The sequence below is a fragment of the Furipterus horrens genome, unplaced genomic scaffold (genome assembly GCF_987537825.1).
Source record: "Furipterus horrens unplaced genomic scaffold, mFurHor1.1.pri manual_scaffold_4, whole genome shotgun sequence".
NCBI classification, from domain to species: Eukaryota; Metazoa; Chordata; class Mammalia; order Chiroptera; family Furipteridae; genus Furipterus; species Furipterus horrens.
The window spans coordinates 20,579,835-20,607,477 of record NW_028327174.1 but is presented as its reverse complement, the minus strand read 5'-3'; the positions used below and the strand labels follow the sequence as shown (position 1 = coordinate 20,607,477).

Genomic DNA, 27,643 nt, shown 5'->3' with positions numbered 1-27,643 from the left:
ATCTCACAAGTGGTATTACATTGATTATTCTCAGTCAACATCTTGATTTGATCGCTATCAACTTCAACTGGTCCACCCGACCACAGAGCATCACCCAGTGAGAAATCTCCAGCACAAAACTCCGCAAACCACTTCTGACATGTTTGTGCATTCATTCACAGCACGTTCTCCATACACTGCACCAATCTTTTTTTGCATTTCAGTTGCATCTTTATCTTTTTGAAATAATAAAGCATAAGATGCCAAAAAAGGTGCTTGTTTTCTTCCTTCTTTAGTATTAAAATGGCTACACAAAAATTCATCAATTTTGACAGTTGTTTTTTTTTAAATGCATGCTGCTATGACAGCTGTAACAATGCAATCTAACAAAATTGTTTTGAATGAAGTTAAAGACAACTAAGAACTACTGGAGCTATCTTACAGACAAAAACCAAACAAAGTTTTTGGTCAACCCAATATTTTATTAATCCTGACAACAACCCTGTGAAATAGGAATCATCACCCCTTTATCCACCGTCACTACAGCAATAAATAGGGGAAGCAGGGTTGGAAGTCAGGTCTGATGGGAAAACCCATGCTCCTAACCACTCTGCTCCAGTTCTCTTATATATGAGTGAAAGAATTTAACATTTTTAGGTTTTTAATTTTCAACTAAAACTTAAACACTTATATATTCTCTTCTATTTTAGAACATGTCTATGTTCCTAGATTTTTAAGTTTTGCTACTCTTATGTAATGTGGAAAAACCTCCTGTGACTTGACAGTTTGGGGATCATGTCAGAAAACACACAAGGTTGTTATTACAATTTAATACAAAGATATATAGAAATGCACACACAAGGTCTAGATAAATAGTAATTTATCAACAAAACTTAATTCTCTTCCTTCCCCAAAGGAGTTAATACATAAAAGAAATTATAACTACCAATCTAATCTTGAATCACGTAGACAAGGCTAAGTAAAATCTCATAATTCCAAAATATATGCTAAGAGGTCAAATCTTCTCATTTAGTAGCAACATGCTAAAGCCCAACCTGTATGGCAGACACTCTCAATATCCCTATTTCACAGATGAAAAAGCAAAACGAGGCACTGAGAGGTCAAATAACTTGCCCAAGGTTATGCAAATGACAGCTGAAATTTGACTCAAGAGCACAAGTATTAAGAATGCCTTGAAGTATCAAGCAACAAATATACAACTAATCTGGCCATAAATAGGATGAAAATCTTACAGGGTATATAAAACCAGATCACATTACAGTCTGGGAAAGACAAAAGTCTTGGCTCCCTAAAATCTGTTTTCAGATAGGGGTCTTCAGGAGAAAATTTGTTTGTTCTCATAAGTGAGTTCCTGAAGACTGCAGAAATTTTATATGCTCCCTCTAAATAAACAAACCTTTTTTTCCTTTAGACACCTTGCTCAATAAAGAACTACTCCTAATCTCTAAGAAAACCCAGATGACTTAGATACATAAAACATGAGCTCTTGCAACCCTATTCCTACTCTTCACTCAATTCAATGATTTGAGTCAGGTATGTTAGGAATTTCTCTTGAAAGTATAAAATCTGTTGCAGAATATAAAAGAAGTATTAAAATTTTTTCATGTATTAATAAATGTCTATTTTAGGCAGACTTTTATTTCAAGATGAAAAAAACCTGGAAGATTTTTAAATGTTTGTCATTTTCACATTCAAGTTATAATTGTCCTAGTGGAATAATAAACATTGGTACTGATAAAGCTAATTCCCATAATATTTGTATCCACAGAACGGAGGGCACCACAGTGGGCCCATTCACGTCACAAACCTAAACGAAGTCAGCCTGTAATGACAGGAAAATCAAGGAAGCCTGACATACAGCAAACACAACCCTCCAACTCAGCTTTAGCTAGCTTATCTTAGACTTAGGAAAACAGGGCCCACTGGCCTTAAAAGGAATGCCCGGACTTTACAGCCAATCACGCCCTGTTTCCTTGCTGCTGCTTCTCTCTACAAAACTCACTCTTGCCCAAAATCCCCATGGAAAGAGCGTTCCACTGCTTATGAGGCACTGCATTCCCCCAGTGCAAGGATTATTTTCCCTTGAAGAAGGGGCATCAAGCTCATTACTATTATTGTTTTAGTCTTGACATCTGACGCTACCGAACAGTTGACAATTTACATAAAAACAAAAAGACAAAAAACACAACTTATAACAGGAAATATTTAAGATCAAATCAACTGACTAAATTGATGACAATAAAGGAAACCATTTGAAAGCTTAAAAATATTTAATCTTTAAATTAATTGCACTACACACACCTTATCTGGTGTCATCAGCACAGTTGACTCAGTTTTTATTCCGGACTGATGAATATTCACAAACATTCCTGAATCTAACAGTCCTGGTGACCTGGGACAAATAAGAACAAATTTTAGCCTTAGTTTCAGGGGGAAGAAAAACAAACGACCAGCTACTTAATATGTTTTATTTGTTGTTTTCACTATACCTCACAGTTTCACTATCCGTTACAAAAGTTGGAGTTGCAGCTAATGGGCTTCGCAGGTCTTTGCGAATGTAGATTTTTTCTGTTGAAGCGGCACAGTTGGAAGATTTTTCTCGCGATACTTCAATGGGTTTTCTTTCACACTGAACAGCTACAAAAATGTGTTAGATTATGTCACAATGCAGAATTTATAGGCAATTATAAACATAAGCTCTGGGTCAGCAATGCTGCTAGCAGGAGACATGGTTTCCATAATTGAACCCCAAATATAACCAACCATCAATCTTTAGAAATTATCTGCATATTTAACAAAGTTGCTTTAGAAAACAGGAATAGGAAATAGTAAAAGTGGCCATTTTGCATTTCTTGGCCTCTTTTCCAGTCACTGCTGTGGCAGAAACATAGAGGAACTCTTATCTTTTCAAAGCTCACTGTCAAGAATAAAAACTGAAGTTAGGAGTCCCTTTATTTATCTGTATGACTTCTATAAAATGAAATCACACTTAACCATTTGAAAACAATACTAATAACAGCCACAAAAAGAGCAGTTTTTTTTCCTTTTAGTTAAGGGCAATTTGAGAAATAATTCAACTGCTTAGTCTTCACTTATAAAATTAAGTAATATATTTCACCTATTTTATAGGAATTTTATTTCATGATACTAAAAAGATAGTATAGTTGTTAAATGCACATTTTCTGAGGAAAAAAGTCACCAATATCCAAATCCAAGTTTTGCCACTTATTAGTTGTGTGATCTTGGACAGGTTACTAAATCTGATTACACAAATATAAAGTGGGTAACAGGAGTACCTACTGCACAGAATTTTGCTGTGAGAATAAGAAACTTATTTCATACACTATACAGAGTTAGGGATAGTGAGAGCTCAATCAATATTAGCTATCAAAAACTAAACTTATTTAGTTACTTGTGTGTGTGTATGTGTGTGTGTGTGTTACCACGTTCAAACTGAAAATACACAAGTGGCATACAGGCACTCAAATATTTGTTGAGTGAATTAAAAATACACATGTATGTATATATTTCTATATTTTTGGTCAGAAAACTGTAAATTAAAAAGCATATAAGACTGACATTTTAATGTGCTAATTTTAACATACTTCTAGTTTTCCTGAATCCTTAATTTTCTCCTTTAAAGCTAATACATACAGTCTTGTTTCATTCCAAACGCAATACATCTCTGTAACCTGCAGTATTGACAGCGGTTTCGATGGTGTTTATTGATAATACAGTCCTTTGATCCTCGACATGAATAAACTAAGTTTTTTCGGATACTTCTTTTAAAAAATCCTTTGCAGCCTTCACAAGTTACTGCTCCATAATGACGCCCTAGAGACAAATTGTTTAGAAAAGTCACATATTTTAATAAGCCCATTTCTTCCCTTTAAACAACAACATATATTAGATGAAATTGAAATTTTTTTAGTTTATGATGTGAAAAAACAATTTTAGGGGTTACCAAACAGAAAATGAAACAACCATATTCTCTGATAGGATACATTAAACAATGAGTTTTTAATTTTATAAAGTAACCTTAACAATGGTATAGAAAACAGGGGAAAGAGAAGGAACAAAATCATTCATAACCCCATGATTTAACATAACTATTTTCACTTCTGATAGAAATTAATAGTTATATACTGTGTTATATACTGTATAAATATATGGTAATCTGAAAACCGTGCTTCAAAAAAAGGATATCAGTTAGTTAGTATCTGAACGATAATAATCCCTCCTCACTATGGGTTCCACTTTCTAAATCTCTGAAAACATCTATTGCACTTTGATTAACCTATCATTTCACAAACCGTTTCTTTGGCACAACATCTATTAACAAATTGAACACACTCAGATAAAAGCTCTAGTGGAGACTTGTGTAATTAAGCTATAGGAATAGATTAAATAAAATTTTTTTAAAAACCTGGGCCTTTAAACTAGTATTCCAGTGGCACTTCAAATACACAGGAATGAACATTGGCTTCTATTTCTGGCATTTTAGAGCAGAACTAAAATGACATAACCCTGCGTACCAGTAATAGGTTTGGAGAAGTGCCTGCTCAGCTATGCAAAGAATTAAATAAAGGTAACCAGAGCTTTTACCACCTTAATAATTCAGGTTACTCTGTATAACTTAATGTTATATATTACTAAAAATAACAACTCATTTTTAAACAATTCTTTGACAAAACTGGTGTCATATTAAAAAAAAATTCCACATGTTCAGTTTATTTTCAAAAGATTAACTTTCATAATTCTTTGAAATACGCATTTTATGTCATGGCAAGATCAAATTACATTGCAGTGAAGTAAAAAATCTTTACATGAATAAAAAGCTCTGGGGAAAAAATCAGTTAAATTTCACAGGCTATAAATATGAACCATAAAAACTACATGCTCCTTTATTTTTTGGTTTTACTTTCAGTAAAAGTAACATGGTAGTGTGGTAGTTATTTTAACAACACAACACATACAGGAAGTTATTTTTAATGTTACCTGATGCTCTGTCTCCACATACGACGCAAAGATCAAAAATCTTATTTGGTCCTTGGTCTGAAGAATTATCTGTTAAGAGCTAAATACCCCCCCCAAACAAAAACAAAACACAGTAATTTGTTATTACTCAATAATACTCTCATGTAAAAAATTAAAAGAATATTTAGTCAGGCTTATTTTTTGCTTTCTTTTGCATAAATAACTCTGAAACTTTTAATATTATTATGCATTTAGCAATTAAATTATTCTTAATTTTCTTAACATATGGGTAAAAATTTCAAAGTTATAAGAAGCAAAGACAGACTTTTTAAATTTATTTCATAACAATTTCATTAAAGTAAACAGACTGTTAAACACACAAATACGTTAAGTAGTTTTTAACGCATTTCACAGATTCAGCATTTAATATTCACATGGAACATGTCAAATTAGTGTAGCAGTTATTAGTCCTATCATGACATTTGTCTTTAGACTTAGAATCTTTCCAAATGGAATGATAACTAAAATATGCCATAACAACATAAACAATAACTTAAGTTTTTTAAAAGAAAAAGTTATGAAGAATTTTGTTGATGTATTAACTTATAATTATGGAAATGTAACTGATATACAGAGGTATAAACTTTTCATTAATGAATTGTCTCAGGTTTGGGTTAGGCATAGTGGTTGAGAGCCCAGACTCTCGAATCTGATAAATGGTAGCAAGTCAGCAGGACGAGGTGGGATGGCCTTGGGTAAACTACTAAGCCTCTTTAGCTTATATAAAGAGCTCATCGCTGAGTATAGCTAATGCTGGTAAAGAAATACTTGTTTCTTCTTTTAGGCTTATCCTTCGACCTTTCCTCATTTTCTTCTAATCCCTTGAAAAGTGAATAAATTAATTCAACCCCCAAAAATGTGATAGAGCATTTAGTAAACAACTTCCCCTTGCTTTAAAACAACCCACAAAGTAATCTTCTACTTTGACTCTTTTTCTTCTTTGAAGGGTGTAATTGCCTTTAGGTGTAATTTGATTTAAAAAAACTTTAAATAACCCTTAAAATAGCTGTCCTTCACTATATTATAATGGTATCATTTCTTTTTATACCACCATAAAAATTGGTCTTCAATAAAACCTTAAAAAAAAAAAAAAAAGACCCAAATTCTGGTGTTAGGTGTCCCTTGAAAGCAACTAAGACAAATATCATTCTTTTCTGTAATAGTTTATCTATTGCAAATGGTGCTAATATTATATATGCTATTTATTTTTAAAGGGGAGAGTAAGGGACTTGCCCACATGCTACCTTAGGTCCCTAAACCAGAAATCAGAATTCCATCCTGTACTTGTTTCTCTTTTATTGCTTTTAGCTATGATCCATAAAGTACCAATATTACCTTTATTTTTATATTACAGAAATTTTACAAAAAATTGTAATTTTACTGTGGAGAAATATGACATATATTTCTTCAATCAGGTGGTCAAGGTTAATGTCACCAGTCATAAAGCATGATGACAGTAAGCACCCTTGATATGATGTGATGAATATGGCACTGAACCTCTGTGATCCTCCTCCCCAAACCCACAACCCCAATCTAACATGAGAAAAGCAGCCAAAGTCTCAGAGTGGGACAACCTACGATATACCTGACCAGTTCTCCTCAAAACTGTCAAGGTCATCTAATAGAAAAGGAAAGTACAAGGAACTATAATAGTTAAGAGGAGTCTAATGAGATACAGCAACTAATTGCAATATGCTACTTTGAAACAAAAAATATTAGGTAAAAATTAAGGAAAACTAAAAATTTCTATTATTTTTAGTAAATAATATATTAACATTAATTAATTATAACAAATGGGTCATACTAATGCAAAAATGTTAAAAGGAGAAACTGTGTTGGGAGGTTATATGGGAACTCTGTATAGGAACTGCTTAATATTTCTATAAATGCAAAACTTCTAAAAAATCAAATCTGTTAATAAAATACAGAAATTAAGGTAGGGGTAATGTTATAATTATTTTTTTAGTGACTGCTGTCTTGTTGATAACTTTTTATAAATCCCATCCATTTTCCACTTTAGTGGTTTCTTAAAATGATGTAACTGAAAGAATAGAATCTATCAGGATATATAAACAAGATTTTGTATTTTATAAATTAGTGTAAGGAATTTTCTTTGATCAGTTTTTCATAAAAAAATATGGAATCGAATATTAACTGGGCACTCCCCCCAAATCTCTTTTAAGGCAAACTTAAGGGTTTATTTTATTTCTATTTAATTACAGCAAAAAGCTTTAAAAATATCTACATAACCAGGCATAAGTGTATAAAAGCTCTAACTGGCAAAAATTAACACCAACACCATGTAAAGTTAATCTGCACTACTGAGTTCCAATATTAAAGCAGACCACAGGGTAGATGGCTTGCTATATCAACCAAGATGTGGAGGACAACAGAAGAGGCGACTGGACAAAGACAGCAGCTATGATACCAACTTCTTGATTTGGAAGCTGCTTGTTAGGCACAGGCAGCTTAGTCCTGGAAAGTACGGCTATAGAAGATGCTCCCGCTCTGGCAGTTTAACTGTGCAGAAGCAGCAGGTCTTTTAGAAGCAAGTTCTAAAGTGTGCTCCATTAGTTATTTCTGGAAACCTGACCTAGAAGAACTGTTTCTTCAGGCTTCCAACAATTTTTTGAGCGCTCTAAAATCCTAACCCAAGGGTATGTTTATTGATTCTGAGAGAGAGAAGGAGGAAAGGAGGGAGAGATAGAGAAAGAGAGAGAGAGAGGAAAAGACAGGGAGGGAGGGAGGGGGGGAGGGAGAGGGAGAGGGAGGGAGAGGGAGAGGGAGGGAGAGAGAGAGAGAGAGAGAGAGAGAGAGAGACAAAGACAGAGACAGAGACAGAGACATTGATGCAAGAGAAACACTGATCAGTTGTCTACCACACCTGCCTTGACAGGGAATCAAACCCGCAACCTAGGTATGTGTCCTGACTGGGGATTGAACCCACAACCTCCTGGTATACGGGATGATGTTCCAACCAGCTGAGCCGGCCAAACTAACCAGAGTGGATCTTACTGTATGCAGCTAAGAAGTCCCAAAATATACAGGTGTTAAGGACATGTAAGGAAAAGTACAGAGGCCTACATAGGAGAGGGCAATCACCACAGATAATGTGCACAGCACATAATTTTATGGAAGATTCTTTTTTTCTACTGAACATGTAGGACCTACAGTTTTAATGTCAGGACTTATGACATGCTTTTAAATTCTTTTCAAGTGTAAGTTGAAAAGACACCCTGTAGTTCTTTACCTGGAGGTGTTGTGCAGACAGATCAGGAGTTGTAAAAAATAACTGGTTAACACCTGCTGCATCTGGAGTCGTAAGAAAAACTTTCCCTGGCGTGGAATCTTGCCTGGCCAGAATGACTTTGCTTGGAGTAGAGCCATCATGATTGGTCAGAATGAACTGCTTGCCTTGTGTGTTATGATCAAGTGCCGTCACAATCTGGATTTTCTGGCCAGTTTGCTGCTCTGTAACAACCTAACACAATCATGTAACATTAATAATCAACTCAATTTTTTTTCTTGAAGAACATATTTTTCTCATATCTTCAGCAAAGCTAGAAAAGCATACCCATTACATATATACTCACGATAACACACATACACACACTCCTTTTAAATCAGCTATTGTACTTCCACGAAACCTTATCTTGCAGAAATGAACAAATTACAAATAAATAAAGGTACAACAGTAAGAACATTCAGACCTCACTATTTGGATTCCTTCCTCTCCCTTCCCTTCCACCCTCCACTTAGACAAACATTCTTCAGGTGTATTCTATTTGCAAAGCACTGTTTGTTCTGCATCCTGGGATAGAGAAGTAAACAAAATCTTTGTTCTCATAAAGCTTTTAATGAGAAAAGAGATCAAAACCAAATATAAGCAAATAATGTTGTCAGGTAGTATTAAGTGCTATGAAGAAAACTAAAGCAGAGTAAGGTGAAAGTCACTGATGGAATGAGAGCAACGAGGAGATAACATTTTTGCTCAGACCTGAGTGAAGTAACAGACCCAGGGTTAGGACTAGCGAGAGGAAGGACATCCCAGGTAGAGGAAACAACGTAAAAGAAGGCCGCGGGGCAGAAGTGTGTTGGACGCATGTGAGGCTAGAAGCACAGCAAGAAAGCTGTGTAAACGAAAAAGTGAAGAGTGGGATAACGGTGTAAGACGGGATCTGAGTGACAGCAGGGGCCACATCACATAAGGCTCCCTAGGCCATACACACTCTGGGTTTCCTGCAGTGTGAAATGGGGATATACTGGAGAGTTTATGGAGCAGAGGGGTGCCAAGATCTTCAAAAAGGATCATTCTAGATTCAGTGTGAATGTAAGAAGAGAATAAGGAGACCAGAAAGGATGTTATTGCACAAATACTGGCCATATCTGGGTATTACATACAGGCAGAGATACTGGATAAGAACAGGATACGAGCCATGTTGGGGGATGGGGGGACAACTGAATTTGGGATAATTTAGGAAGGGAAAAGTGACAAGATAAGCTGATGGACTGGATGTGGAATACAAGGAGAGAAGAGTCAGAGATAAGGATAAAATTTTGGCCTGAGGAATTAGGAGGAATGAATTGCCATCTACTGAGATGGAGCTGGGGAAAAACAAGTTCATGAATAAAAAGAACTAGCCCAGTATTGAGGATTTTTGTTGTTGTTGAGCAAATATTTTACAGAGTAAACTTACTAAGCCATTTTCATTCCTTGACTCATTTTTTAAATGGCTGAGTTGGTTTGTTTACACCTTCTTTCATTTTCCTGAAATATTTTCATCAAGATTATTTTCTATGCAAAATTTGCAGCAACATTTTGAATCACTAATCAGTTTTTGTCCAGAGCAGACTGTATTAATTATAGCTGCTGCTGATTTGAGTTTTCTTTGTTGGGCATTACTTCTATCCTGCCTTGTATTTTTCTAGGTGAAGTATTTTATTTATTTATTATTTGTTTGTTTATTTATTTATATTTAGAGAGGGGAAGAGAGAGATAAAGAGAGGGAGAAAAACATCAATGTGTGAGAGATACATTGATCGGTTCCCTCTTGCAAGCCCCCCAACTGGGGACCTGGCCTGCAACCTAGGCATGTGCCCTGACTGGGAATTGAACCAGCGGCCTTTGGTTCACAGGCCAGCACTCAATCCACTGAGCCACAACAGCCAGGGCTAGGTGCAGTTTTAACTGTTGCCAATTTTATTTTATATAGATTATTTCTACCAAGTCCAATTCTCTATCCTCCCTAAAAAATTTTATAATTTTCAATGATACCTGAAGATGTGACTCTGAATCAGTTCATCTATAACAAATTTTACCATGTAAAGTTTAAGCTGTTTTATGGGGGGTTATTTCTATCAGTAATATTCACTGCGAACTGAATAAAAATCTAACAGCTTACATTTATTTCTTAGAGAAAAGAGCATTAGGTGTATGCATGGTGCAACTCTCATTGGGTTGAGATATTTTGCTCAGATGAGTAAAAGGATATTTACCGCAGCATAGCAATTATAACTGGAAACTGAAGCAATCCAAATAATCTTCAGTAAGAGCAATAAATAGATTAATAGATTATGGAAAAAGTTTCCAGGTCTGAGGATTCCATTCCACTCTGAAAATCACTAAGAGTCCCAAAGGGTTTTTGTTCATGTTAGTTATATGTATGATAATTATATTAGAAATTCAAACAGAGAAATTTAAAAAATATTGAAAACTTATTAAATGTTAACATAAGTAACAATATTTTTATGAAAAATACACATATTTTTCAAACAAACAAAAATTTAGTGGGACAGTGGCAATGATTTACATTTTTGAAAACTGTCTAGCTTAAAAGAAGCTATATTCTCATCTCTGCCTCTGCATTTAATCTGTTGCAATATGTTCTTTTGGTTAAAATATAGAAAAAAAGAAATAAAAAAGAAAATCCAGCCTTATATTGAGTGAAAGAGGAATATCTCATATTAAGCCTCTTCACACTGTAGAAACTGTTCTTTGATACTACACCAAAACCTGACCAGTGGTAGCTAAAAGTTTGTTGCAATGTGGAATCGGAAACTATATAAAAATCCATTGGTCTATCCTGCAATTTGAATGGATCCTTTCCTCATGAGTGATTATGAACATCATGCATCGGTCATTTGGGAAACAGTGGTTATGCCCACCTTTTAAATGCTGACATTTCAACATACAATAGTCTCTGAAAAATTCTGCTGTATACTGTGAGAGAATGATAGTGAAAAGGCAAATAACACTTTGGTGTTATTATGAAAATAATTTTACCTGCTGATTTTCTGCAAGAGTCCCTAGATGATACTTTGAAAACACTGTAGATTTTGGTACCTCTTACTAAGTAGTTGGAAAGAATAACTGTCTATAGAACGAAGCTCTAATAACATGGATCCATTAGGTCCATGTTAAGACTCGTCTACTAAGACTGCCCTCAGATTTTGTACCCCACCAAAATATTCCCTGAACAGGTCCCCACACTCCTCCACAATGCTTCATGAGCTCTTTCTGTCTGTGCTCCCACAGCATCCTACACAATCACTATCAGAGCACTTACCATACCCTATTGAGATTGTCCGACTACTCAACTACCTCTCGCTAGATTAAAGCTAAGTAGGGGGTATCTTTTATCTCTGTACTCCAGAACCTAGAATATACATTCAGTGTTATTAACCCTGGTGAATCAGTGAATGAACTATAAACTAGACATACCTCTCCCATCTGTTGTTCAATAATTTGATGTGCAATTTCTTCTATGGTTGCCATGATCTAACTGCGAAAATATCCTGCCAAAAATAAAAAGATGTCTTTTCATAATTATAGCCATAAAAATATATTTATTGAAGAATTTAGAAATGAAATTATATGATAGGATTTTCTTCAAAGCAATGCAGTTAGGTGGGTGGGGTGGGAGAGAATAAATAAAACAAAATGGCCATGCGCTGACAGTTAACTGAAGACTGGTGAAGTTTATACAGTGGTTCATAAAATTATTCTCTCTGCATTTATATATTTTAAAATTATCTACTTAAAAAACTATTCAAACAATTTCACTTTTCAAAGACATTGAAGCCTAAACAAGAGAACTCTAATATAGATCAGTAGCTTATTAATTTAAACAAACACATCACTGTAAGCCATTTAACGCACTTATCAAATGTTGTAAAAACTGATAAAATAATTGCATTGATTTGGAAGGATGAAAGATTTCTCTAGAATCATTGCAATAATGATTGTTCTTCATTAGTGGCAATGTCTTATATGTTAGGGTTAATTTGAATTTAATGTAAAGCTGTCTCCAATTGAGAGCCTGTAAGATTAATGAGGTAACTTTGACTTTTGTTTTTTTTTTGCTCTATATGAGGTAGTCAAGAATATAAAATTTACTTCTAACTTTATATTATATATTGTTTGTCATAAATTCACAAATATTCTATAATTACAATTAATATTAATTGCCAAATTATCTAAATTTTCTTTTACTTTTTAATCCTCACCAGAGGACATGCTTATTAATTTTAGAGAGAGGGAAAGGGAGGGAGAGAAACATTGACTGGCTGCCTTTCACATGTGCCAACTGGGGACCAAACCTGCAATCTAGGCTCTGACCGGGAATGGAACCTGTGACCTTTTCAGTTTATGGGACAATGCTCCAACCAACTGAGCCACACCAGCCAGGGCCCCTTTAATTACTTTTATTAAAATTTTAAATACTTCAATTAGTTCTGCTAAAGGCCATTATTTAAAATCCGGCTTGATTATTCAACTATCTCTCACTAGATTTAAAAGCAGTGGCCTCACCCTCCCTGGAACCAACCAAGGAGACAGTGCTGCTCCCTGGGCCTTTGTGTTCTGGGCCCATGGTAGCAGTGGCAGCTCTGTGAGCTAACTTCTGGCCCATCTTTGAGGTCATTCTTCCTTTTTACTGAAGAATAACACATGTTCAAAACTGAATGGCTCTATTGGCCCATTCAGTAGAATCCCAGGAGTCCAAGGGCCTTCGTTCATTTCATCTCATCTTTGTTTTCAGTCCAAACTGGCAACATTTCTGCTGGTATAAGTCTCAAAAATCTTGTTGCTCCATGCTGTTCATGGTGGTACGAGTCATTCAAGAGTCCACTACAAATTTCTCCTGGATAAACCATCACTATTCCTGGATTCTGCTGTGATGACTGACTGGATCCATAAATCACATGGCCATAATCTCTTTAGCATATGCTTGTTCAGTTATACCATAGGTAGTCTCTCTAGAACATGCTTTCTCTTTTTTTTGCAATATGGATAAGCTGAGTATTTCCCAAATATTCAAGTTCTAGTTCTACATTTCTTAATAATAACTTCAAATTATCTCTCTCCTCTCACATTTTACTATAAGCAGCAAGGGGAAATGAGGCTGCCATCTTCAATACTTTGCTTAGAAATCTCAGATAAACATCCAAGTGTATCACTTACAAGTTCTACTTTACACAGAACACTAGAACACAACACAGCCAAGCTCTTTGCCACTTTGTAACAACATTCCCCTTGCTCCAGTTTCCAACAACATGTTCATCTGAGACCTCCTCAGAAGCACCTTTAACGTTCACGCGTCTACCAAGATTCGTTTTTGATGATATATGTATCTCTAAGATGACAGCAGCCTTCTCTACAGTTTTCCTCTTTTCTTTGTGAACCCACACCAGCACTGCCTTTGGCATCCGTATTTCTACCAACAATCTCTTTAAGGCAATCCTGGTTTTTTCTAGCATGCATGCCAAAACTCTTCCAGCTTCTACCCATCTCTCAGTTTCAAATTTTTAGGTATTCATAACAGCACCCCACTTCCCAGTACTAAAATTTGTATTGGTTTACTAAGGCTGACATAACAAAGTAGCACAGAGGGTGGTTTAAACAATCAAAATGAGTTTTCTCACAATTTTGAAAGCCAGAAGTCCGAGACAAGCAGTCTGAGTCCAAGTTGGCAGGACTGGTTTCTCCTGAGACCTCTCTCCCTGGCTCGTAGATGGCCACCTGTAGCTTTACCTGTCTACACTCTGTAGCTGTTGTGATCTCTTCTTACAGGAATAACAGTCATATTGGGTTGGGGCCCACCCTAATGACCTTATTTTAACTCGGTTACCTCTTTAAAAGCTTCATCTGTAAATACATTCACATTTTGAAGTGTTAGGACTTCAATATATGAATTAGGGGGAAGGGAGACAATTCAGTCTAGAACACCTAAGCATATTATTAACTAAGAAATGTGCAACATCTATGTAAAGAAACCTTTAAAATGCTATGTAGAGAGAGGGGAAACCTACCTGGAAAAACACAAGAAAATGGTTAGAATGAGTACCTTCAACTGGAAATCTGGGAACAGGGATGGATGGAGACTTATTTTTCACTGAGTGCTAGTTTCTTTAAATTTTAATTACTGTGTGATGCACCTTTGTGTATGTATGCATATACAGGTTCATACAGTATACTTTGTCATTAGCAAAGCTATAGGTAACACAGTATTAATAGATCTGAATGTTAATATTTTTGGAAGCGTATTCTAGTTTTGTTTTGTTTTCTGTTTTGGAAGAGCAGGAAACTGAAATGGTTTCATCACCTTTTTTGAAGTTACAACTTCTTAAGAGAATCTGACTAAAGCTACATACCCTTCTTAAAAATATGCACATACCTCTATCTGATGGGATTCCATCTTGTGATCCAACACAGCAATTTTCTACTTCTCTCACTATAAAACCTCTGCTCTACTACAGGTGTCTAGAGCCCTTATGTTAAACTGTTTTATAGATCCATATAATCCAAACTATTTAGCAAATGAATGCTCAGGTGAAGTTTTTTCAAATATTTACTTTAGTGGTTAAATCTAATTTGTGCTGAGCAAAACGAGAAACAAGAAGAATCTGCAAAACACAACTCACCAGAAAGGCGGACTAAGACCACTTTCTTGCTAAACACAGCTTCCATTGTGACCTTAAACTATTTATCACATTCTACCTGTAAAGCCTAGTAGATGTCTATCAGCCGAGATACCCCTCCCAATTTTTTCTGCCACACATGGGTGGGGGACCAGTCCATTCTGTATCTCTGCCCCTCCTACCAGTCTCAATGTGGCCTCTTCTTCATATTCTTAGTTGTAGGGCTTCTGTTCACCTAGATTTCAGGCAGTTAATGATAACTGTTCTGTAGTTTAGCTATAAGTATTTTTAATGTAACTATGGAAGAATGTGAGTAGCACATTTACCTATGCCACCATTTGACTAGAAACCCGCTCATTAACTTAACACTCAAGTCTAGGGCTCAGGACAGGTAGCTCAGGTGTTTAGAGCACTGTCCTAGCACACCAAGATTGTAGGTTCAAACCCCGGTCAAGGCACATACAAGACTCAACCAACTGCTCTGGCTGGTGTGGCTCAGTGGATTCAGCGCTGGCCTGTGAACCAAAGGGTCGCTGGTTTGATTCCCAGTCAGGGCACATGCCTGGGTTGCACACCATGTCCCTAGTTGGGGCGTGCAAGAGGCAACCACACATTGATGTTTCTCTCCCCCTCTCTCTAAAAAATAAATTAATAAAATCTTTAAAAAAAAAAAAAAAAAAAAAAAACAATGAATGCCTAAATAAGTGGAACAACAAATTGATGAATCAATAAATAATTTAAATTAAAAGATTCAAGTCTAGGAAGGCAGACAGTGATAGAAAGTCAAATCTATAATCCTATATTCATCATTACCTACTTTTTTCATTAAACTACCCAGGAATATAATACATATGAGTATTTAGACATAAAAAGATCCTTAAGACAATTCAAACTTATTACGTTTTACTAAAATTCAAAAATTTCCACTGGATTGTATTATTCACTTCAATAAACAAAAATAACAGCAAGAGGGAAAATGATGAGAACTGGTGAGAATGAAATAGGTATCTGGCAGGAAAGCAGGTATCTGTGGAAGTACATTAGCTCAACTACTGCTAGTCTGAGCGAATAAAGGGGGCAGGAAGACAGTGCTAGGAGCTCAGTAGAGCTGACTTTGGCAAAAACTGGAGCTAGGATTTCTGATCCTGTCAGGAATCTCCCTACCTCAGCTACTCCCTATGTGGCTTCTTATTTCTGACTTTGTAGTAAGGCGCCAGGAAAGGAAAAGCAGTCTTCTCAAATTCTAATTTAAAAATCTTGGTAATGAATTCAAACTGGCCTAGCTTAGACTGTGTGCTCATCTTGAAGTAATCACTGTACGTGGGGCAGGAAGACAGAAAGATTAACATGACTGGCATTTTCTGTATTTTTGGAAGGCTTATTTACCAAAAGAGGGGACTAGCACAGACATGCCTACTGATACAATCATCATGAGCACCATCGTATTATCCTGAATCTTATCGATGTTCTGAAATCTCCCTTTGAAAGGTGATTTTAGTTTTGGAAAAAGTCAGAAGTTGCAGGGCGCCCAATCTGGGCTGTAGGAGGGCTGAGTCGCCTGGGTGCTTTGACATTTCACAAAAAAAACTGCACGAGATGTGGTGCATGAGCAGGTGTGCTGTGGTGATGAAGCTGCCAGTCACCAGTTGCCCATAGCTGCACCTTCTGAATCATCCAAATAATTTCCCCAGAGGAATGTTCAAGCTTAATGCAAAATTTGATGCAGATTTGTTGCTCCACACAGTCCTTTTGAATTTGACAACCACACAGAAAACATGCCCACTCAACGGTGTCTACTGCCCCCACTGACTAGTACAGTGAAGTCATCATTGTTCACGCATGCGCATTCCAGTCCACTCTCCTTGACTGCCATGTTATATCAATGTTCTGCAAACCGTTCTCGTTAGATTAACAACGGCTGGACTTTTCCCGAACCAACCGCGTGTATGTCGAGTATCTATGATGATAATATATACAGATCTTAAGGATACTTTTAGTGTAATCCTCTGAAGGGGACTGCTTATTTGACAACAAAAACCCCTCCTCTTTTAGATTCATGTAAGTCAATTACAAAGTTTCTAATGACATTATAATTGTCATTAATTTCTGTCTCAATGCCATTTTCAGTGATGATTGGCAGTGCTGTACATTTCCTGCCATCAACATGGGTGAGTTAAGAGTCCATGAGGAAAATTCAAATTATAACTAATCCAGTCTTCAAGTTTCTTCACCTCACATTCAGTAACATTTACCTAACTGCTACTTCAATATTTTGCTGCCAGACTGACCTAACCTACAATATATTTAATATTATTTCACCTCTTAATATTTGTGAAAGGCTCCCCTTTACAGGATGTGAGGTGTTGTTAAACCACACATTCTAACTATACACATTACTTGTAATTCCTTGAATTTAGCACATTGCTTTCATGTCTTTGCTAATGACTTCTTTACCACAAATGCCGCAGAATCACTAGAATCAACATATGCTTGTTTTCCAAAAATAATTTTAACTCCAAAAAATTGAGACAAAAGGGCATTATCCTAAAATAACATAACTTTCCTAGAAAAGTAATTTGCCAGTGTGTATCAAAAGCCTTAAAAATGTTCATACTCATTGACCCAATAATTCATTCAGTTTCATCCACTCAGCAAATATTTTAGTGCTTCCTATGGGCCAGCTATTTTTCTAAGTGCTAGGGATTCAGGAATATTAAAACAAACAAACTTCCCCTTGTGAAGTTTGTATTTTGATGAGGTGAAAGAGAAAAAACAAATAAATATACAATATCAACAAATGGTGAAAAGTGGAATGGAGAAAAACAGACAGCATGGAAGTGATAGAAAATACAGAAAGGGTTGGGGGATTGCAATTGTTTAAACTAAAGTTAGTGGGGTGACAATGGTTAATAAGATTATATAGGTTTCAAGTGTAGATTACTGGGATACATGACCTATATATTGCATTATGCGCTCACAACCCAAAGTCAAATCATCTTCTGTCACCATGTATTCGGCTCCCTTAACCCTTCCTTTTGGTAATCACCATACTGTTGTATCTATGAGGGGAGTTGCAATTTTTAATAAGAGATCAGAGACGGCCTACTGAGGTGACATTTTAGCAAACACAATGGGCAAAGATATGTGCAAAAAATATTCTCATTAAAATCATGTACAAGAAAAATGTTTGATGAAGAGAAAATGTTTATGATAAACTAAATGCAAAGATCAAGAAATAGAATTTTATTTACAATTGATTTTAACTATGTAAAACACAACAGGACTAAAAATAAACATTCTCAAACACTAACGGTGATTTTTTCCAGGTAGAAATGTACAGGCTACTTATTATCTTTTATGCATTTTGAATGGGTATCTACTGTGATCAGAAAAGACTTCCTTCTTCTGTGGCCCACTATATCTTGTGCTCATTTATCTTCTAAAGCACTCTGTCCTTATTTGCATAGACTACCATCTTCAATAACAGACTTCCAAGAATAAGAACTGTAGCTTTTTCAATGAATTGATTTTTTCTTTTTTTAAAAAATATTTTATTTATTTTTAGAGAGAAGGGAAGGGAGGAAGAAAGGGAGAGAAACATTGATACAAGAGAGAAACATCGATGGGCTACCCCTCATACATGCCCTGACCGGGGTCGCAACTCACAACCCAGGCATGTGCCCTGACTGGGAATGGAACCAGTGACCTTTCAGTTAGCAGGACAATGCCCAACCAACTGAACCACACCAGTCATGGCGGAACTAATTTTTTTCAATGAATGTCTAGTGTTTAACAGTGCCTAGTATTCATATCTGAATTCAACAAGTATTTACTTATCAGGCACTGTGAGACTTTGGGACTTGACAGTAAGACAAAAAAGATCTCTGTCTCATGGAGCTTGTATTTTAATGAAAAAATAGATTTAAAAAAAATTACCATGTATTAAATGCTATGAAGCAAACTATGAGGGTGTGATAAAGAGAAAAAGAAACAAGCAGGGGGAGGAGTTTATACAGGCAGTAGAATGTCTTGGGCCTCAAGTCTATAAATCAGAGTTCCAATCCCATTTTTACTACTTAACAAATGATTACATGTCACTTAACCTGAGGCTCAGTTTCCTCATAAATGAAACGGAGTCAATAAAATCTTCAAAAAACTGTAAAAATTAAATGTACGTGAAAATATCTATACCAGTGGCTAACAGTCTCATAAATAAGAGGTAGTCCCTGAAGGTTAGTTGAATAAACAATATCTCTATGAAGGAACGGAAGAGCTCAGAAAAATACCACACTGGAGAGGAAGGGTCTGAGAAAACTACAGAAGTGACGTGTGAGGTAGGTACTGAAGGGTTAGTACTCTTATCAGCCTGAAGGACAAAGCAAGAAGGAGGATGTTGCCTTTACTACTGTAGAGCTGGTCGACACACAAGACACACAGTTCCATATTTTTGGCCCTGATATATATACGTGTGTGTGTGTGTGTGTATTTATATCTACCTCCATCTCATCTCTATGTACCTTCTCCACAGAAAATAGTATCAACGGTGCCGTGTTTCCATTCAGATTCAAAAGTTTAAGTCTATGCTCTTGACTACATCAGATACAATTAATTTTCTTTTGCCAATACCCGTTTTCCCCCCATTAGTCCCATTCCCATCAACTCAGTGTAGGCTGCTGCCATCCAAACCAGTATTTTGCAAACATTGTGTTGGCAGCCACTTACGGATAGGGAAATTACCATATTTCTCACACTATAAGACACACCTGACCATAAGACATACCTAGGTTTAGAGGAGGAAAAAAAGGAAAAAAATATTCTGAACCAAATGGTGTACTAAAATATTTAATAAAATATAACAGAATAATATTTCAACCATGTAAAGTGAACAGCAGTCAATAGCGGTATTAAGAACCATCATCACTGTCATTAACAAATGAGGAGAGACTTTAAGGTTCAAGTACTCTTCTAGTTTTCTGGGAACCCGAAGAATTCATCATTGCTAGTGTCAGAATTTATGAAGCTCAGTTGCTCACACTGATATCACTTTCTTCGCTGTCTTCATACTGACCAGACGCCCTGAGATTCAGCAGTAAAGTGGGGCATTTAAGCATTCCCAGGGGTTTCGTGTGGGCCCACCGCTTCCTCTTCTAACAGCTGTCACCACTGCTGACAGGTCAGGTAATACACAACATGGTCTGTGACACAATATTTGCTCCAGAAGACACACAGACATTTCCCTTCCACTTTTGGGGGAAAAAAAGTGTGTCTTATGAAGCGAAAAATACTTTATTTTCCTTACTAGAACAGAAATCAGTGTATCAGGTATTAGTGAGAGTAAGAATAGTCAGTCTCTTATAGACTTGATTTCAATTTAATGTGTTTGTCAGTGTGCTGAGTCACTATGCAAAAATGTTTTTCTTCCTGTGCATTGAAGTAAGAAAAAAAAAAAAAAAAGTTTGAATAGAACAATGTTTTTCTTTTTCCCCCCTGGTGGGGTGGGTGGGTCAAACATCTCTGAAAATCTGATGGAAGTTTAGTTTTCCCTCACCAGAAAACACAAATTCACATTCATTTAACCTATAAATGATGACATATACTGAATTTCAAGGGGTTCATAAAACCTCCTGTGGCCAGTCCAAGGCCTTCAAGTCAAGAACCTTTAGGGTAAAATTTCAGCTACTACCAGAATTGAATTTCATGAATTTATATTTAATGTACGCAACTTTGTGTACATGAAAGGTCCCTAGAAGGCAAGGACCTCCTTTACATATATTTGAAGTCCCAAGAAGGCAAATATCATCTTTTTGTCAGCAAGTTTGACAAGTAGCAATATCTCAGGACACTTACAGAACTGAACCACATCCTTTTTTTCCCTGCTTGAGAACCTCAAAGAATCAAATTTCAGACCTTCTGGTTTTTTTTTTTTTTTTTTTCCTTTATTAAGCTCCTATAACACGCCCAGCACAGTGGACACAAAGCAGAGTTCCTTCATAGTCTGACTTCCTCATTTTCTCAGCCATCACTCTTGAAAGGAGTCTCTCTCCTAATATACCATTCCAACCTCCTCCTCCCTCATAATTCCAACTAACCTTTAAGACTCAGTTCAACTGTTTTTTTTTTTTTTTTTTTTTTTAATCCAATCTTTCTAGGTGGGTCCAGCATTTATTGTGTATACTTGTTATTAACTGGGACCCACGGACTTCTAATATTTTATACAAAATTTTTACGTAAAGGTGTATTTTTCAGTAAGATCAGTCCATGGCTTTCAAAAAAGATTTTGAGGTTGCAGAGGGTCCTATAACGCAAAAATGGTATAATTAATTTATACTATTAATTCTTTTGCCTTTGCTGTTTCTTTTGTCTTCTCTATTCCACAAGGGTAGGAATTACACTCTGTGTGTGCAAACAGTATTTTGGGAATGTCTGCTGCCTTTGATTTGTTACTCCCTCAAAACTCTTCCTAAAAGAATGAAATACCCCTACAAGGAATAACATTATAGTTATATTGCATGTGATCCATTGTTTTATAAAAGTAAACGGAAATACCTTTTAGAGCTACCAACTGCACATATAAACAAAACTTAAAAACAATCATCATATATGAACAGGCAGACCACGCAGCATTGTTCAAAAACCTCCAAGTCGAAGGCCTACTTACAACCTCCACAGGCACAAAAACCCTGAAGGCCTTCCTTTCAATTCATTTTGCTTTTCCTTTCCAGTTTTCTTTTGTTTTTTTAAACAGGGTGGCCTACTTAGGGAAGGTTATGGGACCACTGGGCAATATTTCAGTTCATACAACGATATCTACAGACGCAGGAGGCAGCGCTGCTTAACAAAAGCTCTACTTGAAGCTTGGCCATGCCCAAGTGCAGTGAATCCCCAGGGCCGATCAAAAGATACAGATCAGCAGGCAGCGGCTATTCCCGTCCCCTTTGTTGTGAGAGCTGCGGGCGTTATTCTGTCCCTCCCGAGAAAGCACGGGAACCAGTAAGGGGCCCTCCATGAAAGGGGTTCAGGCTTCCGCTCGCAGCCGCCCGGGGCTCCAGCTGGTCTCTCACCCGCCCCGTCGGCCACCGATGCACGGCTCCCAGAGGCGGGGGAAGCGCCCCGACGGAAGCTTTCCCTGTAGTTGAAAGGTCAGAGGCGCCGCGGGAGGCGCCACGGGAGCGGCTGCCGTGCGCACCGAGCGGCTCACGGATCCTCTCCAACGCGCGCCGCCCGGCTCCGTTCCGTGCGCCGGGACCCACGCCCCAGCTCCGGCCTCTCCTCTCCTGGAGCCCCCGCGCACTCGGCCCCGACGCTCCGGTCACTCTGCGCTCCCAGCCCAGCGGAGCAACCGGCCGCGAAACTGCCAGACCGGCCAGCACTGCCGGCCGAAGCCCGCAGGCTACGGCGGGACTCTGGGGTGGGTCAGCTGGCAGATGGGAGGGACACCCCCCGCCCCCGGCACCAGGCGCGACCGCTTTCCTCAGTTCCCACACTTCTTACCGGCTTCTCTGAGTTGGGTCCTGCGCCGGGCGTGGACCTAATGGTCCCGTTGCGGGGCTACTGGACGGTTCCGGGAGGAGACAGTTCGCAGAAAGCTGAAGAGGGGAGGGTTAAAAAAAGTGGGGATAAACAGCTTTCTGGGTTTGTGTATTTGGGAGGGGGTCAGAGTTCGTGACCTCTCAGCTCCACAGTACGCACTCCGGTCTGCGCCTGCGCCTGAGTGGTATGGCGAACGGGCGAGAGGAAGTCGTGACGTTCCCTGGGTGGAGGGATGAAAGTACCGGGCCGCTCAAAATCGACTGCCCCCTAGCGGCGAGGAGGGAGACTGCACCGCCATTGCTGCGCGTCCAGTCAGGGTCTTGAACTTAGCATCCTATTTGCCAAAGGCGGTCGTTAAACGTTTTGAGACGTTTCAGATTTAAGTAATGATAACCTCACCAGTTTGGGGCAGTTCTGTTCCTAACTTGTGGGAAACTGGGCTCTTTTACAGGCTCTTATATTCTTAATGTTTATTAGAGGACTAACAAGTCTGGGTAGATCCCAGTAAGATACATACAATTTCCGTCAATAAAAAGACAATCTGGGGTAGAATTTTGTGTAGTAAGGCTAAGTTTTACTTATCAACTATTTTAAGTAAATAGGTATAATTGGTAAATGGTGCAAGGATATAATCACTTAAAATGTAAGATTCCTCCTGAAGGCTGGTTTTTGTCTGATTTGTTCAGCAGTTGTACTTCCAAGCCTACAGGACGGGGCCTGGTTGTTAATAAAAATTTGTGAAATGTCAGAGGTATTGATGGAACATCACATTCTGACATTGACAGTGACCACCTGTGGCTTCGAAGGAGGGCGGGAGGAGCTGTCCTGTGTGCAAAGTACTGTGTGACGGTTTGGACTTTTAAGAGAGGGGTCCTTAGAAGTTCTTCAGCTTTGACAAGCAGCCATGGATTCGGGCGAGAAACCCAAGTGAGGACCAACAAAGGTGCACCGAGAAAGAGAGCATGTCCTCTGTCATTACCCTCTGGAACCAGGCAGCAGAACACAGGAAAAGGAAATGCAACAATCCCTAACGAGTATAAATATAATTTATGCCTCATTCTCTAAAAGGTCCTCTCTTCCTTTGGCATTGTTTGTTCTGTTTGGTGGTTTTAAGGCAGCTCCTCAGCTCCTCCCCCCGCCCCCAAATCCTTAAGATGGTCTCAAAAGTGAAAGCTAAGAAAGCATACTATAGGTCCAATAGAAAAAGGCAATCTGAGACCTCTTCTCTATTCTCAGTGAATATGCATGCTTATAGTGATGCTTGTGGTTGCCCCTTATTCTCCAATTAATTAATATGTCACAATAAGTTGACTTATTAAAATGTGGAAGTAGAAGCCATTTGGGGAACATCACTTGTGGGTGAAGAGCATACTTCAGGAAAACAGGTCAGTGCAGTTCATCTTTAAATGTGACACCCCCCCCAAAAAAAATGATGGTTTAAAAGACATCATCACACCAAAGTAAATTTATTTTGTATAAATATAATACATATTAACATTATTTACAATGCTAACATTTGATTTATAAAGGATCTATTAGCTCTATATGGACAATAGGATACAGACTTATCACTTTAAAGTGTGTCAAGAAATTCATAAGTCATTTAAAAAACAATAGCATTTCAAGATTGATTCTTAAGATGCTATGACCAACTTATATAAAATAAAAGGCTGCCCCCTTTTAAGCCTCCCCCCTCAACCAAAAGAAAAAGAAAAAAAAATTGACATATTGAGGCTTTTTGAAAATTTGCTACCACCTTTATCTTAAAAAAAAAAAAAAAAAAAAAAACCCTAGAAATTACTCTTTTATTAAAGGGGGAAAAAGTTATAGATAAGATTTTTTCCTTTAGAAAATAACATTCAAAAGTGGCACAGGCTCCTGAATGCTATTTGTGTATTGGGACGCTAAAAAAAAAAAAAAGTGATCCATTAGAAGTACTTTAACTTACCAAACACTGACTACCCAATGCATGCAAGGCACTCTGCCAGATGCTGAGGGTAATCTCAGATCAACAAGATACAGTTGCTGTTCTCAAGGACAGAATGTGGTAAGTACCCTAAGAAAGTGTGTTTATGAGCTAAGAGCTATATGAGAGCCGACAGAAAGGAAAGACTAGATCTAGTCTGAACTAATAGAGGAGAAGGAATAGGGAAGAGAAGGACTAGGATCAGCTTCACAGAGAAGTCTTAGATAAACAAGCAGAAAGGGGGGTGGAGAAGAGGGTGAACTGAGAAAGGCTGGGTGGGGGTTAGCTGGAATATGAGATACCGGAGGAAAAGTGTTCCATGCCAAGCCACCAGGAAGCCCGTGGAAGTTGAAGAGCAGGGACGAAATTAGAGCTGTGCTTTAGAAGATGGCTCTGGTGATGTTTAAAGTGGGGCCATGCAAGGAAGGCGTTGGAATTAGAAGAAAAGTTACTCCAATCATTGGGACCTGAACCAGGGTCTATGCAGCAACGGAAGGGCAGCGAAGATGGAAAGGATAGAGGAGTGATTGCAGTGCTGCCCTGTTGAGACTTGGAGTCAGATTATGGAGCCTAGAATGGTGTTTTTTCCATTGCAGAAGAAAATAAACAGGTTTAAATGAAAGTAAGTTGAGTTTTAAAATGCTTACGGACACATGTAGATGTCTAATAAGTAGCTGCAAATGTTGGCCTCCCAGGATGGTGGGATGTGTGGGTCTAAGATCTGAGTTATAATGGGGGCATTTGGGGGGCTGTGTTTGAGATGTAGATGACAGGAATCCTGTCCGTCCTTGTGTCAACAAATATTATCTCTTAAAAGATACAGGGTAGGTATTTCATGAGAAACTGATACATCAGACATAGCGTCTGCCTTCAAGGAGTGTATAATATAATAAGAGAAATAGGATTTACTTCTGGAAATCCCAGTGACTACATTTGACTACACTGCATCTCAGACTTCAAAAACACTACAGTGAAAGCACACGCCAAGACATATGAACATATGCTGTGATAACATTTACATTTTAAATGAAGTACTAAATACCAGGCTTGCCCTATTTCTGGATATATTCTACCAACCAAATATAAAATACACAGTTGGCTAACAAAACTACACTTTAAAGTTGTCTTCTTCACTTAGTTGTTTCATAATATCTTTATATTAAACAAGGTTGCTCGGATGATCTTTTAAGAAATGCTACTACATACTCAACAAATCAAGCTTTTGGTTGGAGAAAGAATGAAGAATCTTGGGCAAAGGACAATAGGAGAATATTGGTACATCAGGGAACAGCGGAAAAAGGTTGGAGAGGGGTTCAGAAACATGAGATGATGTCAAGGACAACCATTCTCATTTTCCTAGGGCTCTGGTGAGTTTACATTTATAGTGGCCAAAAATAAAGGAGGAACACTGGTTGGGGACACACACTAAGAATGCCAGCCTTCCCCTAGTTTAACCTGGCATCCAGGTTACTTTCAGAATCTTTTTTGGCTTAACTTTATAACTCTTCTTCTTTCTCCTCTTGATGAATAAAAGAAGATACTTGAAAAGAGTTTGATTGAAGCACATGCATCGGTGTAATAAAGTATTCTTGGGATCTAGAGACTATTCATACTTTATCCTCATTTATAGAATCAACCCAATATATCATTTTTCTCTAAAATGTTAGCTATCAAGAGATATTTTCAAAACAGCTTCACAACAAAATGTATATTATTAGGTTTTTTGGTGGACATTGAAATAGCCAGCTTAAATAAATAATTGATCACCTTTAGTAAGTTATGAGGATTGATAAAGGGGAAAGGGAATGTGATACTCTTCCACATTTAAAACATCTTATGGGGGGGGGTGTATAATCTGATACCTTCCTCAAAAGGCTATATTTTGTATTTTTCAAAACCCTTCACGGGGCTAAGCCAATAGCTACTTACAATCATATGAATTTCACATATAATTAGGAGAATTACTAGAAGTTTGTACAATGTTTCTTATATTTAGATTGATAACTAGTTCTTGATTTGGTCAGTTGTTGAAAGATAGAATAGCCTGCTTGTTATTTTTTAAGATTCTGAGGTTTAAACCAAACCTTGTAGTCAAAAGGATGAGAGCTTAGGAAGGGGAAAGAACTCCAAATAACTTACTATTCTAAGAAGTGCTAGGCCCAATGAAGCAGAAGGAAATGCTTTATAAGGCATAACACTGATCTCCAAAACAGACATACTAAAAACTGCAGAGATTTTAACATGGAAGCCTTATTTATGCTATCTTGATTAAAATTAATGAGCTGCAAAGAAGTATTAGTTTACCTACAGTAGCAGAAAGACGGGAGAGGTAGCATGTGAGGAAGGTTGCTACAGGGTTTGAAGTGATTCTGGAGCAAGCAATAGCCAAGAAAAACCACAGCAGCCAACCCTAGACTTAACAGGGACTCTGGTGCTGCACTGAAAAACATTCAAAAGGCTTCAGAAAGGCACTCGGTAATTCTCTTGGCAATCATAAATATCACAGTGAACTAGGAAATCCTTTATGTAAAAGAAAAGAAAATTCTTGTGCCCTTTAGTGAATTATATATATGACTAACCTTGCCTTTTAGGATAATTTACATTTAGCTTAAACTCAGTCAATAAATGTTGTTGTGAACATCAGGAATGACTTTAATCATAGCGTTAAGTTTATTTTTCTTTTACAAATCAATGGTATTTACAAAATAGCTCCTAGGTTAAACAGTAAGTGCACCAGAATTATGAATATAAATCTTTCCCAATGAGGTGCACTGACAATTGGTTAAAAAAATAACGGACTTTTAAAAATTTACCAAGGAGGACATAACACAAAGTGGTAGTAAAAAAACTTAAAAAAAAAAAAAAATACTATACCATTTCAGTTAATACTGGCTTAGAATCTGTGCTTTTTTGATATGGTAATTCCAGTTCATTTGTAAAAGCACACTATTATACAAAATGTTACATTCTTTTTAAACATCAATACCAGTATTGACTTGGGCTCAGAACGTTTACAATAGCAAGGGACATTATGTAATATAATGCTTGTCATATTTTGCTTTAAAAAAACAAACAAAAAAACCCTTATATTTGTGTTAAACTGGTAGCTTTAAAAAAAGATTAAAAAAAAATTAGACAATGTAAAGGCCATACAATTAATTATCTTCCTCTGCAAATGAAAATATCTCCTAC

The 27,643-nt window shown here is 37.3% G+C and overlaps 1 protein-coding gene across 5 annotated transcripts in view; it reads right to left on the bottom strand.

Moving 5' to 3' along the window:
• NR2C1 (nuclear receptor subfamily 2 group C member 1) overlaps positions 1-22,663 on the bottom strand; it is a 45,046-nt gene extending 22,383 nt beyond the window's left edge. For 3 of the 5 annotated variants that reach the window (XM_090272680.1, XM_090272683.1, XM_090272685.1), the window contains exons 1-7: positions 22,447-22,663; positions 11,759-11,832; positions 8,288-8,518; positions 4,999-5,077; positions 3,655-3,834; positions 2,490-2,637; positions 2,302-2,392 (exon numbers count right to left, since the gene is read on the bottom strand). In XM_090272680.1, the coding sequence (XP_090128806.1) occupies positions 2,302-2,392; positions 2,490-2,637; positions 3,655-3,834; positions 4,999-5,077; positions 8,288-8,518; positions 11,759-11,812 (783 nt within the window). In that variant the 5' untranslated portion in view covers positions 11,813-11,832; positions 22,447-22,663. Of the gene's footprint in view, positions 1-2,301; positions 2,393-2,489; positions 2,638-3,654; positions 3,835-4,998; positions 5,078-8,287; positions 8,519-11,758; positions 11,833-13,959; positions 14,053-22,016; positions 22,148-22,446 lie in introns of those variants that run through there. The other 2 variants (XM_090272681.1, XM_090272682.1) reach the window with 2 other exon arrangements.
• Between the last annotated feature and the right edge of the window lie 4,980 nt (positions 22,664-27,643).